The sequence below is a fragment of the Argiope bruennichi genome, chromosome 3 (genome assembly GCF_947563725.1).
Source record: "Argiope bruennichi chromosome 3, qqArgBrue1.1, whole genome shotgun sequence".
NCBI lineage: Eukaryota > Metazoa > Arthropoda > Arachnida > Araneae > Araneidae > Argiope > Argiope bruennichi.
The window spans coordinates 71861468-71874322 of record NC_079153.1 but is presented as its reverse complement, the minus strand read 5'-3'; the positions used below and the strand labels follow the sequence as shown (position 1 = coordinate 71874322).

The 12855-nt window shown below is 31.0% G+C and overlaps 1 protein-coding gene across 1 annotated transcript in view; it reads left to right on the top strand.

Moving 5' to 3' along the window:
• LOC129962876 (cytochrome P450 4V2-like) overlaps positions 1-12646 on the top strand; it is a 43544-nt gene extending 30898 nt beyond the window's left edge. Inside the window, exons 10-12 of the mRNA XM_056076876.1 lie at positions 3416-3482; positions 6032-6211; positions 12362-12646. Of these exons, the coding sequence (XP_055932851.1) occupies positions 3416-3482; positions 6032-6211; positions 12362-12552 (438 nt within the window). The 3' untranslated portion in view covers positions 12553-12646. The remainder of the gene's footprint in view (positions 1-3415; positions 3483-6031; positions 6212-12361) is intronic.
• Positions 12647-12855: the final 209 nt, after the last annotated feature.

Below are 12855 nucleotides of genomic sequence, written 5' to 3'. Positions count from 1 at the left end.
AAATTATATCGCTTAAAGTAAGTCAATGTGAACAAAGATTAGAGGCAAAATATGCACGAAGAGCAGATTTCAAATAAGTGAAGCTGCTGTGCACGTTTCATCGTGTCCTTCGGATTTGAAACTTACATAAAATGATAAAATAGAAAAAGGAAAATTTCGATTTGATTTGATTTAGTGGAGTTTTTTAGCGCAAAAAAACAATTCTTGATTATGCTGCGCCAAACGTATAGTATTAATTAAAACCTTGTTTAAAAACTCTTATATAATTATAAACTAATCATAAAAATAATATATAATCATAAACTTCCTATCATTTGTCATAATTTGTCAATGTTTATGTAAACGGGAAAAAAAATTGAACCATTTTTAATTAGATCAAATGGTAAAAACCGATCATTTTTTTTAAAAAATGAAAAGATTTGAATGATTAATTTTGTGAAGAATGTCTTTCAAAATGATAGAGGAAGACTGAAAGCAACGGGTGCTTTGTGAATGAATTGTGGGCAATCAATTAGAATGTGTTGAACTGACAATTGGCAATGGCATTCTGTACACTCAGGGGTGGGTTCTCCCAGCAACAAATGCATGTGTGTGAGTCGAGTGTGACCTATTCTTAAACGAGTGAGAGTTGTATCATTCTTTCTATTAGAAAGGCTGGGCCAGTGATCATTAATGTGTTTCATTGAATGGAGCTTATTTGTATTCTCGAGGTCCCATTCACTTTGCCATTTTGAGTGGAGGTTGATTTCAACATATTTTTTTTATATCATTGAAAGGGACAGGACAGTTTAAAATAGTAGTGGCAGATTTTACCAAATTGTCAGCTAGTTCATTGCTAATTATCCCGAAAAGAGAGGGAACCCAGCAAAGGAGAATAGAGAATCCTTTATGTGTAAGATGTTCGTGGAATTCCAGAATATTAAAGGCCAAAGGGTGACTTAAATGATGTAGCAATGTCAATGACTCAAGGAGGAAAATTACGATTTTCATATATATTCCCACAGAAAGAATAAATTATTTACATCTCATTACAACTTTCTGTTAATTTGCTACAGTCTTAACTTAACTGCTAGCATTTTTTTTTTGAATTACCAAAAGTGCTATATGATAATGAAACATTTATTCTATACATATTATACATTAAACAATCATTCATTATTCGTGGATTGGTAGAAGCAAATATTTCATAATTTGTAAAAATATAAACTAAGATATGGCCTACATTTATGGTCATGGATTCATTACAAATAGGTTTGAGTATAAATATTAGGAAGAAAAGATAAGGAGTAATTATTCCGATTATTCTTTCTCGGTTATCTTTCATGCAATTAAAAGTTCAATTGGCAGAAATATATTTTTACTAATTGTAGTAAATATCTAGAAGCAACATTTATGTGGCACTGAATCATTTTCTCATTCACAAAAATTAGGTGATTTTAAATTGTGAACACATATTGCATCATATTCTTTCGTTTGAGTCTAAGTATCCTTCAATTAGATAAAAAGAATTTTTGATATTTTTGCTGAATGTTTATAGCATAAATTTTAATAATTTTTGACAGTGTGAAAAATGTACTACTTTTCTCACCATCTTGTTACTTCTAGAAAAAAAGCAAGGCATTATTATAGAAGCACATTAGAAAATAAGATTCATTTTTTTTTGTTTAAAAAAATTAAGCGTATAATAAAGAAAATATATCACATGAAAATATGAAGATAAATATTTACATTATTTTTTCACGTAAAGAAACCCGTTTGTTGAGGTTTTTATAACGCCAATAAATCAATAAATCGAAGTATTGGTACTAGAAAGATGTACTCTGAAAGCGAAACTAGTTATTGATAATTTGATTCAATACTACCCATTTTTGTTGACCAGCTGGTTCACCGGGATGAATGGTCACTAAAATGCTCTACTAAATCATTAATGTAACTTGGTCTTAATAGTTTCTTTAGCAAAATATTTAAAATTTTGATTATAATTTTGATAGATATATAATTCATAGTATCTCAGTAAATAATCATAGCTTCAAATAATACTTCAGGAAAAATATTATTAATTAAAATATTTTTAATTATATGTCAGTTTTTTAATTTTATGCCTAGTTTTTAACCAAAAGAATATAAAATTCGGCAATTTTCTTCTATTTAATAGTATATTTTAAACAAAATCTCAATAATTTATAAATTCTTCTCGGAATTAAGTATATGACGCTTGCTTTATTGAAAACTGCTTTGTCACAAATGATTTGTGTTAAGAACAGACATTAAATTTAATAAATTTACAAGCTTCATTATTTATTATTATTATTATTTTGTATAAATAATTCAAATTGGAAAACAAAAAAAAAGGCTAGAGTCGTATTTTCATGTCTACGCAATCATCACTTTGTTTGCTTCGCGAAAAAAAATGATTATTCCATTATAAAGCAATGCAATTGATTCCTTTTGTGCTTTGCAACAGTTGAATGAATTCAATGAGTCAATGTATATCATAAGAAGACATCTAAAAAACATATTAAATTAATAATGCGATAACTAAGTAAGCAAGATGAGGTAAAATGGATTATAAGGCATAAGCCAGAAATTAATCTCCGTTACTAAAGCGCACATGATAGAGCCTGTCTTAATCAATAGGTTGCCGGATGCTTCCTATAAAATGCATCATCCCTTCCATTAATTTTCAAATATAATTATTCAACTAAAGTAATAGCATCGGAATAACTGCCGAGAAAACGAATTTTTAATGCTTCTGCATAAATAACATCAGCGAGTTCAACCTTTTCTTTGTGACAACAGTTGTGTTTAGGTCTGGCATATTCTGCAAAAAATGGAAGAATACAATAATCCGTACATTTTTCACTGAGTGTACCAATTAATAAAGAAGGTACATCGTCTGATAATCTTCAAGGTACATCGCCTCTCCAAAATACTTATTTTCATTCAGACATGTCGACTGCTCAATTCTTCTGCGAGCATTTCTTCGCCATGTGTTAATTACATCTCGGTTATTTTGCCGATAAATACGGCCAGCTTCAGAAAATTGAGCTAGATGTCGTTGTAGATAGCTTTTATAATAATCGCATTAATTATTCAGATTACAGCCAATTTTAAACAAAATTAATACTCACAAACAACATGAACAAATTCTTTAGAATTAGAATTTAGAAGCGATGTTACGGTGAGTTGAGTTGTAACTTTTCAGCAGATATGTGTTCTCGCTTCTGATTGGCTGTTTGATGTAACTGATTGTAATGTCTTCTGTCATTGGATGTGTTTTATCGTTTCATTAGCTTTTCATATTAAATGAAAAATAAAATAGCAACTCTTACATTCTGATATACTCTTATAACTCTGAATTACTTTATTTCGTTTTATTGTGCTATAGATTTGTTTTTTAATTTATTTCATATAGGAAACCTTACGACTGTATCCACCAGTATATTTGTTTGCAAGAGAACTCTTCAAGGATATAAACATATGTATGTTGATAATTTTCATTATTTATTTTTCGTTTTCATGAAAACAACACATACTGAATAATAATAATAAACATATAATAAATAATTTCAGATGTATGAATGAAAGTGAACTTTTCCAGACATTTTAGAATTCATAGCATTGGAATAACAATATATAAAATTTTAAAATGCATTGTTGGAAAAAAGCTTTTTAAATAAATGTTAAAATTCAAACCATAATTAATTAATAAAAAAGTATATGCTCAATCTAGCGTCCATTTTTTTTGTTTGTTATTATTAAATATAGTTCTGATCAATGTTTTTAAGAAATCAAGAACTTACATATTTTGGAATAACATTATGGCAACTACACTATATTAAGTGCTTATAAGACATTTTTCTTTTTCAGTAAAAATATAAGTTAGAGTTCCTTCAATGGAATTTTTGTCTACATAAGTGTATTTTTTTAAAAGAAAAATTTGAAGCCCGAAGGAGTACAGAAAAAATTAGTTCTCTGAATCCTATAGATGATGAAAATATAAACTTTTTTAAGATGAGGGTTTAAAAAAATACCAAAGAAAAGGTAAGCAGAAAATTTAACTTAACATATCGATATAAATAAATAAGGTATTGGGAACTATTTTTAAAAAATTCTTTTAAATCAATGTGGCAAGTGAAACTATGAATGCATTACTGAAAGCTCTAATTCTATCACTTTTATGCACTGAATTTTCTATTATTTTCTATTATTTCTATTATTATCATTCTAATAATTTAAAATATCATACAAATAATTTCCAAAGCAAAAATTGCGGTGAGATAGATCGGACCTGAAATCCGATTGTATCTGGGACAGATACCATAGGTTGCTTTCTGTTTGGTCCTCTAAGGATGAATTATGACAGTACATAATTATGGTAATAGGTGCAGATAGTAAAGATGATAGATGAACTAGGAAAAAAGCTTGAAGCTTATCTCAAGTTGATGTCACACAATAGGTAATAGTATCTTGAATAATGCTTTCAGGTCATAGAGACAATTTTGAGCTATAGATCGAAGAGTCAATTCTTTTGCAGACAAGTCAGTAACTAAATTACAATTCACACAAATCTAACTACAATATACCTATCACTTGGTTACAGTTAGTTAGTTATTAACAGTTACAATTAATATAATCATTTCAACACAAATTATGTCCAGAAGGCTAGTTGAAAAAATTTTTATGCCCAGTGAGCATATATTTAGCTCAATGCTTCGAACAAAAAGGGTTAAAGTCAGAAGCCTTATTCTTATAAGCAAGAACACAGGCATATACTTTTTGCTGATCAATTCACTACTCAAAATAATTCCCCCAAAATCATCATCTGGTGTGGGTTAAGTATCCCTCCAACCCATTGAAAATTGATAACTTCAGCGGAAGTGAAGACTTGTGTAGGAAGGACTCGTTTTAAATAGCCATAATCTGCAAATTTTTATGCGTATGATGAGATAGTGGAAAAGATTATACTTAAATTATCGCCGGCTACACTCTACTTCTGTTAGTATTTTAGTTAGTCACAAGCTAATTATACAATCTTGTGTGGTTCAGCATTGCCGCAGATAAACAGTGGGACCAAGGTATTATAGACTTGAATCGAATGAATATGCATGCGTTATTGACTGGGAAACAAAGAATAAAAAATTGATAGAATCGGCAAATCTTATTGGACAGTTACAAAGCTGAATGTTTAGTATTGATTTTACAGTAGACGATATTTCACGGCAAAGAAATGTGGTGAATAACTAAGCAGTTATAATAAAGTGTCTCAAAATTAATGAAAGCTTTGAATTTTCCAGTCATTTGTGCATTTGGAAATCCCATTAAAAAAACACTTGACAGCTGATAGCTTAGGGTGAGTAAAAATGGAGTGTTACACGATAGAACAACGTGTTAACGAAAGATTTGAATTAAATAAAAAAACACAATTTTTTCCTTTAAATTGTTATAGTTTTATTGAATTGTAAAGTACACAGGATAGAGTTATGTATAGAATAAAACATAAGGCAAATGAATTTCAAAACTAATCTGGCACAAACGCACTCTTTTGTCGAAATTTTCCATGACCGTTTTACATAAATGTGCCTGAATTTCGTTGATGCTATGTTGAATTTCCTCCTTCAATGGAGGCCTGCTTGTGGACTTGTTGGTATAGAACTTTGACTTAAAATAACCCCATAAAATGAAATTCAATGGTGTTAAATCACAAGATCTAGTGGGCTAATTCTTAAATTTCCAAACTGTGGCCGCCAGAGATTCATTATTTTTGAAATATCCTTCAACAATGAAAATATTGTTCTATTGTATGACTCTCAATTTTTTCTAACTATCAGTTGTCAAATGGTTTTTTAATAAGGTTGCCACCCCTTTACTGTACAAATGGTGGCAAATTCAAGTCTTGCTTTAATTTTGGGACACCCTTTAGATTATCTAGAGCCTTTCTTAGCTAAGTATTCCAAATATTGTATTCTACTGAAGATTGAATAAATTTTTTAGCAACTTGAATCATTATAATTTTTACTTTATTTTATAGGTGGCTATCAGATACCTAGAGGAACAACCTGTGTGGTGTTGCCACATGCTCTCCATCGAGACGAGGAAGTATTCCCAGATTCAGAAAGGTTTATTCCAGACAGGTTTTCACAAGAGAATTCTCAAAGTCGTAACTCATATGCTTACGTCCCGTTTTCAGTTGGACCTAGGAAATGCATAGGTCAGTTCTGAAATCTACAAACATCTATCCTCTCGATAATTGCAATAATAACAAATACTGAATAAATTAGGCTTGAATAATCGATAAACGACAAAAAAAATTAAATAGATTAACAATAAATATCCATATCGTTTTAAAATCTTTAGATTTTTAAACGACAACATTTTTTAATGATGTTATTAATAACGATAACGTTAATTAACATTAACTTTACGATGATATTAATTAACATTAACTTAACGATGATATTAATTAACATTTATTTAATGATATTAATTTTTAACGATAATATTATTTAACATGTCCATATCGTTTAAAAATTATTTAGATTGCGATAGAGATTTGTAATGTACTAAGGACTAACCCATTGCTCACTCTGCTCAGAAATTCCCAATAATCATATTGTGATTCTTTTGGAATCACTGGGTGATAACAATAAATATAAACACATTCATTAATAAAGGTAAATTATTGCAAATTTATCATCATCATCAGTTTCTAAAAAAATTTTTAAGAGACATATCTGTAATGGTAGAAATTGAAAAAATATAATTCTAAAATCTTTAAAAATTAAAACGGAATTTACTTCTTTTTGTATGTTTTGATAAGATATATTTCATCGACAAAGTAAAAACATTGAAATATTCGCCGAAGATGGTAAGTAGTAATAATTCAGTCATTATCACGAAAATACAATATATTATTTTTGTCATATTTTCTTTTTAAATTTTACTTGAGGAGTTATGATAGAGTATTCCGATTATCTAAAAGAAAGGAAACTACACTCATGTCCAAAATTAAGGTCACAAAAATGTTTTTCAAAGTAATTCTAAATGGCTACCACTAAAATTTAAACAAATTATATTTTATATATTGTGAAGGACCGGCAACACGATATTAACCTTTGTTGTGGGAAAAAAAATGTTGTTTAGCATTAGTTTTTGAGGAACTACTGAAATTAGACCGCTTAGGCATCGGGGCTTTTTGTCTGCAATTTTGTGATATTTAATTAAAACAAAAAATTTAACATGTTTCCAGTGAGAATGAGTTCTCATAATCGATTCATTGAAATGGAGAGCCGTTGGCAGGCTTGAAGCTGGACAAGCGGAGGTGGCTCGATGATTACAAGTAGCACCAAAAGTGGTATAGAGGTTGTGGAATCAATTCCAAACAAGTGGTACTGTAACCAAGAAGGCCGGCCAAGGCCGTCACAGAACAAAGACGCCTGCACAGGATCGCTATTCGGCATTAAGCGCACGACGGCATAAGCTGACAACGGCTCCTTAACTTGCTCTTGACCTTGCTTCTGCGTCTGGAATAAGAATTTCCAGGCAAACAGTATACAGACGTCTAGCAGAGAGGGCCATTTATGAACGGCGACCAGTTGAGTGCGTCCCTTTGAATGCATCCAACAGAAAAGCCCGGTTCTTATGGTGCCTAACACAGCAGTCTTGAGCACAGCAAGAATGGGGGCGTGTTCTTTTCAGTGATGAGTTGAGATTTACCATATAGAGTGACACCCGTCGAATCTTCATCTGGAGAGAGCGAGGAGGTCGCTATCATCCCTCCTACGTAAAAGAAATCGACAGATTTGATGGCAGAGGAATACTTGTCTGGGTTGGCATAATGTTGGGCAGTCGTACACCACTGCAGGTCTTCGACGCGGGTACTGTCGATGCACATCTCTATACAGATGAGATCCTTGAAGCCTGTGCGAGGTTGTTCCGGGGTGCTTTTGGCCTTCCTATTTATAGGCAATAAAGCGCGTCCACACAGAGCCCAAATCGTTGATGATTTTCCTGAGGAAGAGGATATTCGACGTATGAACTGGCCCTCGTGGTCTCCGAATCACAATCCTATTGAAAATGTTTGGGATGGTCTCGGAAGAGCCATTACACAGCGTAACCCTTCTCCTAATACCCTCCAAGAGTTAAAAGTCGCGCTTTTGGAAGAATGGGCTTTGTTGCCCCAAGCATTTATTGACACCCACATAAACAGTATGAAAGCTCGTTGTGAAGCCTGTATAGCAGTGCACGGTTCTCACACTCCATATTAGACAGTCTTTTCCCGAGATAAATGCTTTATCTCTGATTCACAATGTAACACTTTTTGATATACCCTGTTTCTTAATTCCCAATTAAAATCTTTTCCATGTTGTTATGTGTCTATGTTCTTTCTTCCATTGTAGTGTACCTCTGTGCCAAATTTCGTGGCAAGACAGTGATTGGTTTTTCATTTTTCTCAGATTTTATGTTTGTGACCTTAATTTTGGACATGAGTGTAATTGGCGACAAAAATTGACGCCATTTCTGTAGGTCTGAAATTTTTTTCTGTAAATTAAAACATAGACACCTTTGGTTTTTTTTTAAAATTCCAATTGGATGATTCTTATTCTTAACCATTCATAAATCTTCCCCTTATGAATAATTTTTCAATGCTTCCATTTTTTTCTAACTTTTCGTTTCCGACGATTCCGTTTTTTAAAACGGAACTACACTATTTATGCTAATTTTTTTCTTACCACCCAACTTTAAAAAAATAACTACTGTTCGTTTCAGTATTCTGAGACGACCACTTTTCGATGATTTCTATCTCATTAAGGGAGATACGTGGAATGATGAGAGCATTTCCGGAATTCTTTGTCATTCTTTGACCTTTATTTTCTCCCTATTAGACCTTTTTTTTTTTTTTAATTTTTTCACGTGTATGGGAGTATAGTGTCGTTTCTGACGGTATTATTTTAATTCAGTCCACGAGTAATCTGAGTTTGTTTTATTGTCAAATGTAAACATCTCCTCTTTTTATCTTTCCTCTCACTCCTAAAAATAGTCTCACATTTTTTTTTTTAATTTTTTTTTACAGTTAGAACATAAACAATCCAATCGAGCAAGCTCTACAAAATGATGATTATCAAATTCTGCCTAATTTTGAGGCCACTTAAGTGTTTTATATTTATGCAATTATGTAGGGTATCAAAATTTCCTTAACTTCAAAATTATCTTAATAATAACTTTACGAAATGAATCGTATTCAAATTTGTTTTCACCATGTCTATGTCTGTCCATATTGCTTCAAAAGACATGAAATGCCAAATTGCACAGCTGGAAGTATAATATAGAACATTTCATTATGAATGCCTGAATATTATACTAAGCGCATTTGCATTATGAATTCCACATTATGTAGCACGTCTGCACATTGTAATACGGTGCAAGTACATTCACGCACCATAACGGTTTTAGAGGACAGAATTCCACCAGGCATGGATAGAAAGGCATTAATCCTTCTAAATTAGAGAGAAAGTCATGACTGCGATGATCTTAGTTGAAAGTCAATAAAAGTGTTCTTCTCATTCAAAATTTCCCTTCCCTTTTCTTACTTTATATCCGAATTGATTCCTCTTATAATCACTTGAATTTTTTGCATTATAATTTTAAATATTTTAATACTCAGAAAACACGATATTTATTGTGCTTTCGATTGCAGTAGAGAAGACAGTTTCAAATATTCTTCAAACGCATTAACCATTTTTATTTCCTCTTATATGTTATATAAAAAGAGAAAGTGTTATAATTGTCGGAAAATTCGACTTCTAGATTTTGATGCCGAATTTTTGATTTTGATGCTAGACTTTCGAAGCTTCAAACCCTCTCAGTCCGAAGAATACATTTTTGGAATTATTTCTCACTGTCTGACTTGACTTTTCTTTTTTTTTTTCATAAAATGAAATAGTTCAAAAACGCATTAAGGTAGAGAAGCGAAATTTAATATGTAGTTCACACCTGCCGAATTTAAAGACAACATTTATCTAAACGAAACTGTATGTTTTTCTATATGCATGTAAACTCCTCAACTTAAAAACACAAAGAGCTGGATTTATTGAATTTGATGCATTGTTTAATCGTCAGAAAGGATGAATATTATAATTTTTACTTAATCTGTCAAAGAGTGCCAATCTATCAAAGAGTCGATTTGAAAATAAACGTATATGGAACTTGAAAGGTAATAATAAATAATTTCGTATGCCACATTATGCCAAAATAATACATATATATTAATTCTAATAATATTGAAATACCCTAAACTGGGAATCACTGCGAAATCTCCCTTCCCCTTTGCCACCTTTCTTTAGGGGTGATTGATTAAATATTCGTTGCTCATACTTAATTCATTAGAAATGTTTGTTCAGTTGGATTAGTGCAGATTTTTTGACAACTCTGAAGTGATGTCCAAGTATACATTTTCTCAGTGGCTATCAAGTAAAGGAAGTTCTCTTTTGTATAGTAACTCCCTAAGATCACGGGATCCTTTGAGGGGACAGGACATTTTTTTAATCTTTGAAAGAGAGACTCAGGGGGACGTTTCAATGTTCTAAGATACTTGAACTCGAATAGTTTAGGAATGAAAATTGCTGCCAGTTGGCTATCAACGTTATAATAAGTCACACGAAATTACACGAGGAAGCAGGAGGAGGGGCGTCACCATGTGGACATTGTTATTTTTGAAAACTTTGTCGTCTACCTCCCTAAGTGATATTTTCAGGGAATGCAGAACCTTGTAAGGAAAAATGAAAAGAACGTGTCCATATAATCTAAGTATACGAAAATGTAAAGGGGAAATCATTCCCTTTGTTCAATTAAAAATCTTAAATATTATTTCATTTATAAAAATTAATCTTTAAATTCATTTGGGTAGATTTATTCAACCAGCAGTTAAAACACAAGTACCAGAAGATCGAACACATATATTGATATTTTTATTTCGATCGATTTAAATTGAAACTTGACATGTAGCTACAATTGTAACCGCAAGATAATATTTTAAATTTCTTTATTTAAGTTGCTGCATTTTTAAGTTAACATGTTTAAAAAAGCGAAAATATAAAACGAGAGATGGTTAACCCATAAACAGATTAAGTTCAAAATTTGAGAAACATCTATATTGAAGATGGTAAAACGGTGCACTAAATTTTCGATATCTAGCTCTTGTTTTGTTGTTACTATTTTCACTTTTGCTCGTACAGCCAGAAAGCAAGCATCATGTTAATGGATTTCTTTAGTACAAAATTTAACAAATATGTATAAATTTTACGTGAAGACCACATACTTAATTTCCTGCATTTAAATGAAAGCGTTTATGAACAGGTGAACAGACATAGCGATGTACAAACATAACTCCAAAAATGGTTTTTCGAACCAAAAAAAGGTCCAAATTTGAGAACATGTCAAAAATTTTGATTTCAATTTTTTTTATTGCAATGCTTTATTTTTATTTCGTATAGAAAAAAGTAAAAATAATGTATAATAGTAATCATTGCCAGATGCAATGCACTGCAATTTTGGTAATTTTGTTAGGCAATTGACTCATTATGAAGCCAAAATTGAGATATATATTTTTTTTGGGGACAGACGATATCAGTAAGAATGGACGTCAGCTAAGAAGGAAGACATTTGAAATCTGTTTACTTCTCATTTTGGCGAGCTATTTTTTAGCCTCATTATGAGTCAATTGGCTAAAAAATTACAAAATCACTGTGTAATTGGTAATCATCATCTTTGGTGTTTGGTGCAATATATATCTCATTTATAAATTTGGTGTGAAGACAATATGCCTGATTTCATGTGTCGAATGAAAGCATTTTTGGTTTGTTGTTTTCATAGACACACGGATAGACAAAGGCGACATATAAAAGTAATTTCAAAATTGCTAAAAGAGGTCTAAATATGGGGACGCGTCAAAATCTCGAATTCGGATTTTTTTATGATTACAATGCTTTCTTTTTCTATATATATTTCGTTTAGAAACTAAAAATAATAGGAATCATTTCCGGATGAATTTCATTTTCGTACAGCTTTTCTCAGAATTTACAATTTTTTGTTTTGATTCATAAAAATTGAAATAATTCTACAAAGTTTCTTTCAAACATAAATACATAATAAAATAAATATTCTTTTTCTGTCATTTGATATTTGGCTTTGGGTTTTTATTTCAATAAAAATTACTCTCATTTTCAATGGAAATAAGAATCAAAATCATACAAATACAGGTGTTCTTTTTTTTTCAACAGATCATTAGCAATTGAAGAAATTAATAAATGCTTTATGGTGCTATATTGTCTAATTAAATATGCTTTTTTTCTTTACCTCTTAGGGCAAAATTTGGCCATGATGAAACTAATGGTTATTATTTCCACCATACTTCGAAACTATACACTGGAATCATTGGATCAAAGAGACAAAATTCTCCCAACCGCAACAATCACCATTACTCCTTCTAAGCCCATTAGAATTAGAATAAGAGAAAGACATTCGAAGGTCATCTTAGAAACATATGAGTGCTGAATTCTGTAGAGGGAGCGAAACATCCAGAAGCACCTTTATTAAAAGATGAAAAGGTTGTCGGTGTTATATGACACATATTAAAAAAGGTCATGTAAGGAAGGAAATTCTTCATCATGAACCAAATTATTTTCTAAAATATTTTTTTATGCTGATGGTTTTTAAATTTATATAAATTGAAATTAAATCTCAAGTATAAATCATAATGCTTATTATATGATGAAATGAAGAAAAAATAAATTTTATTAAATGCCATGTTTCATTTATTAGCATGTCTGGGTGAACGTCATAAGCGTTTGAATTATT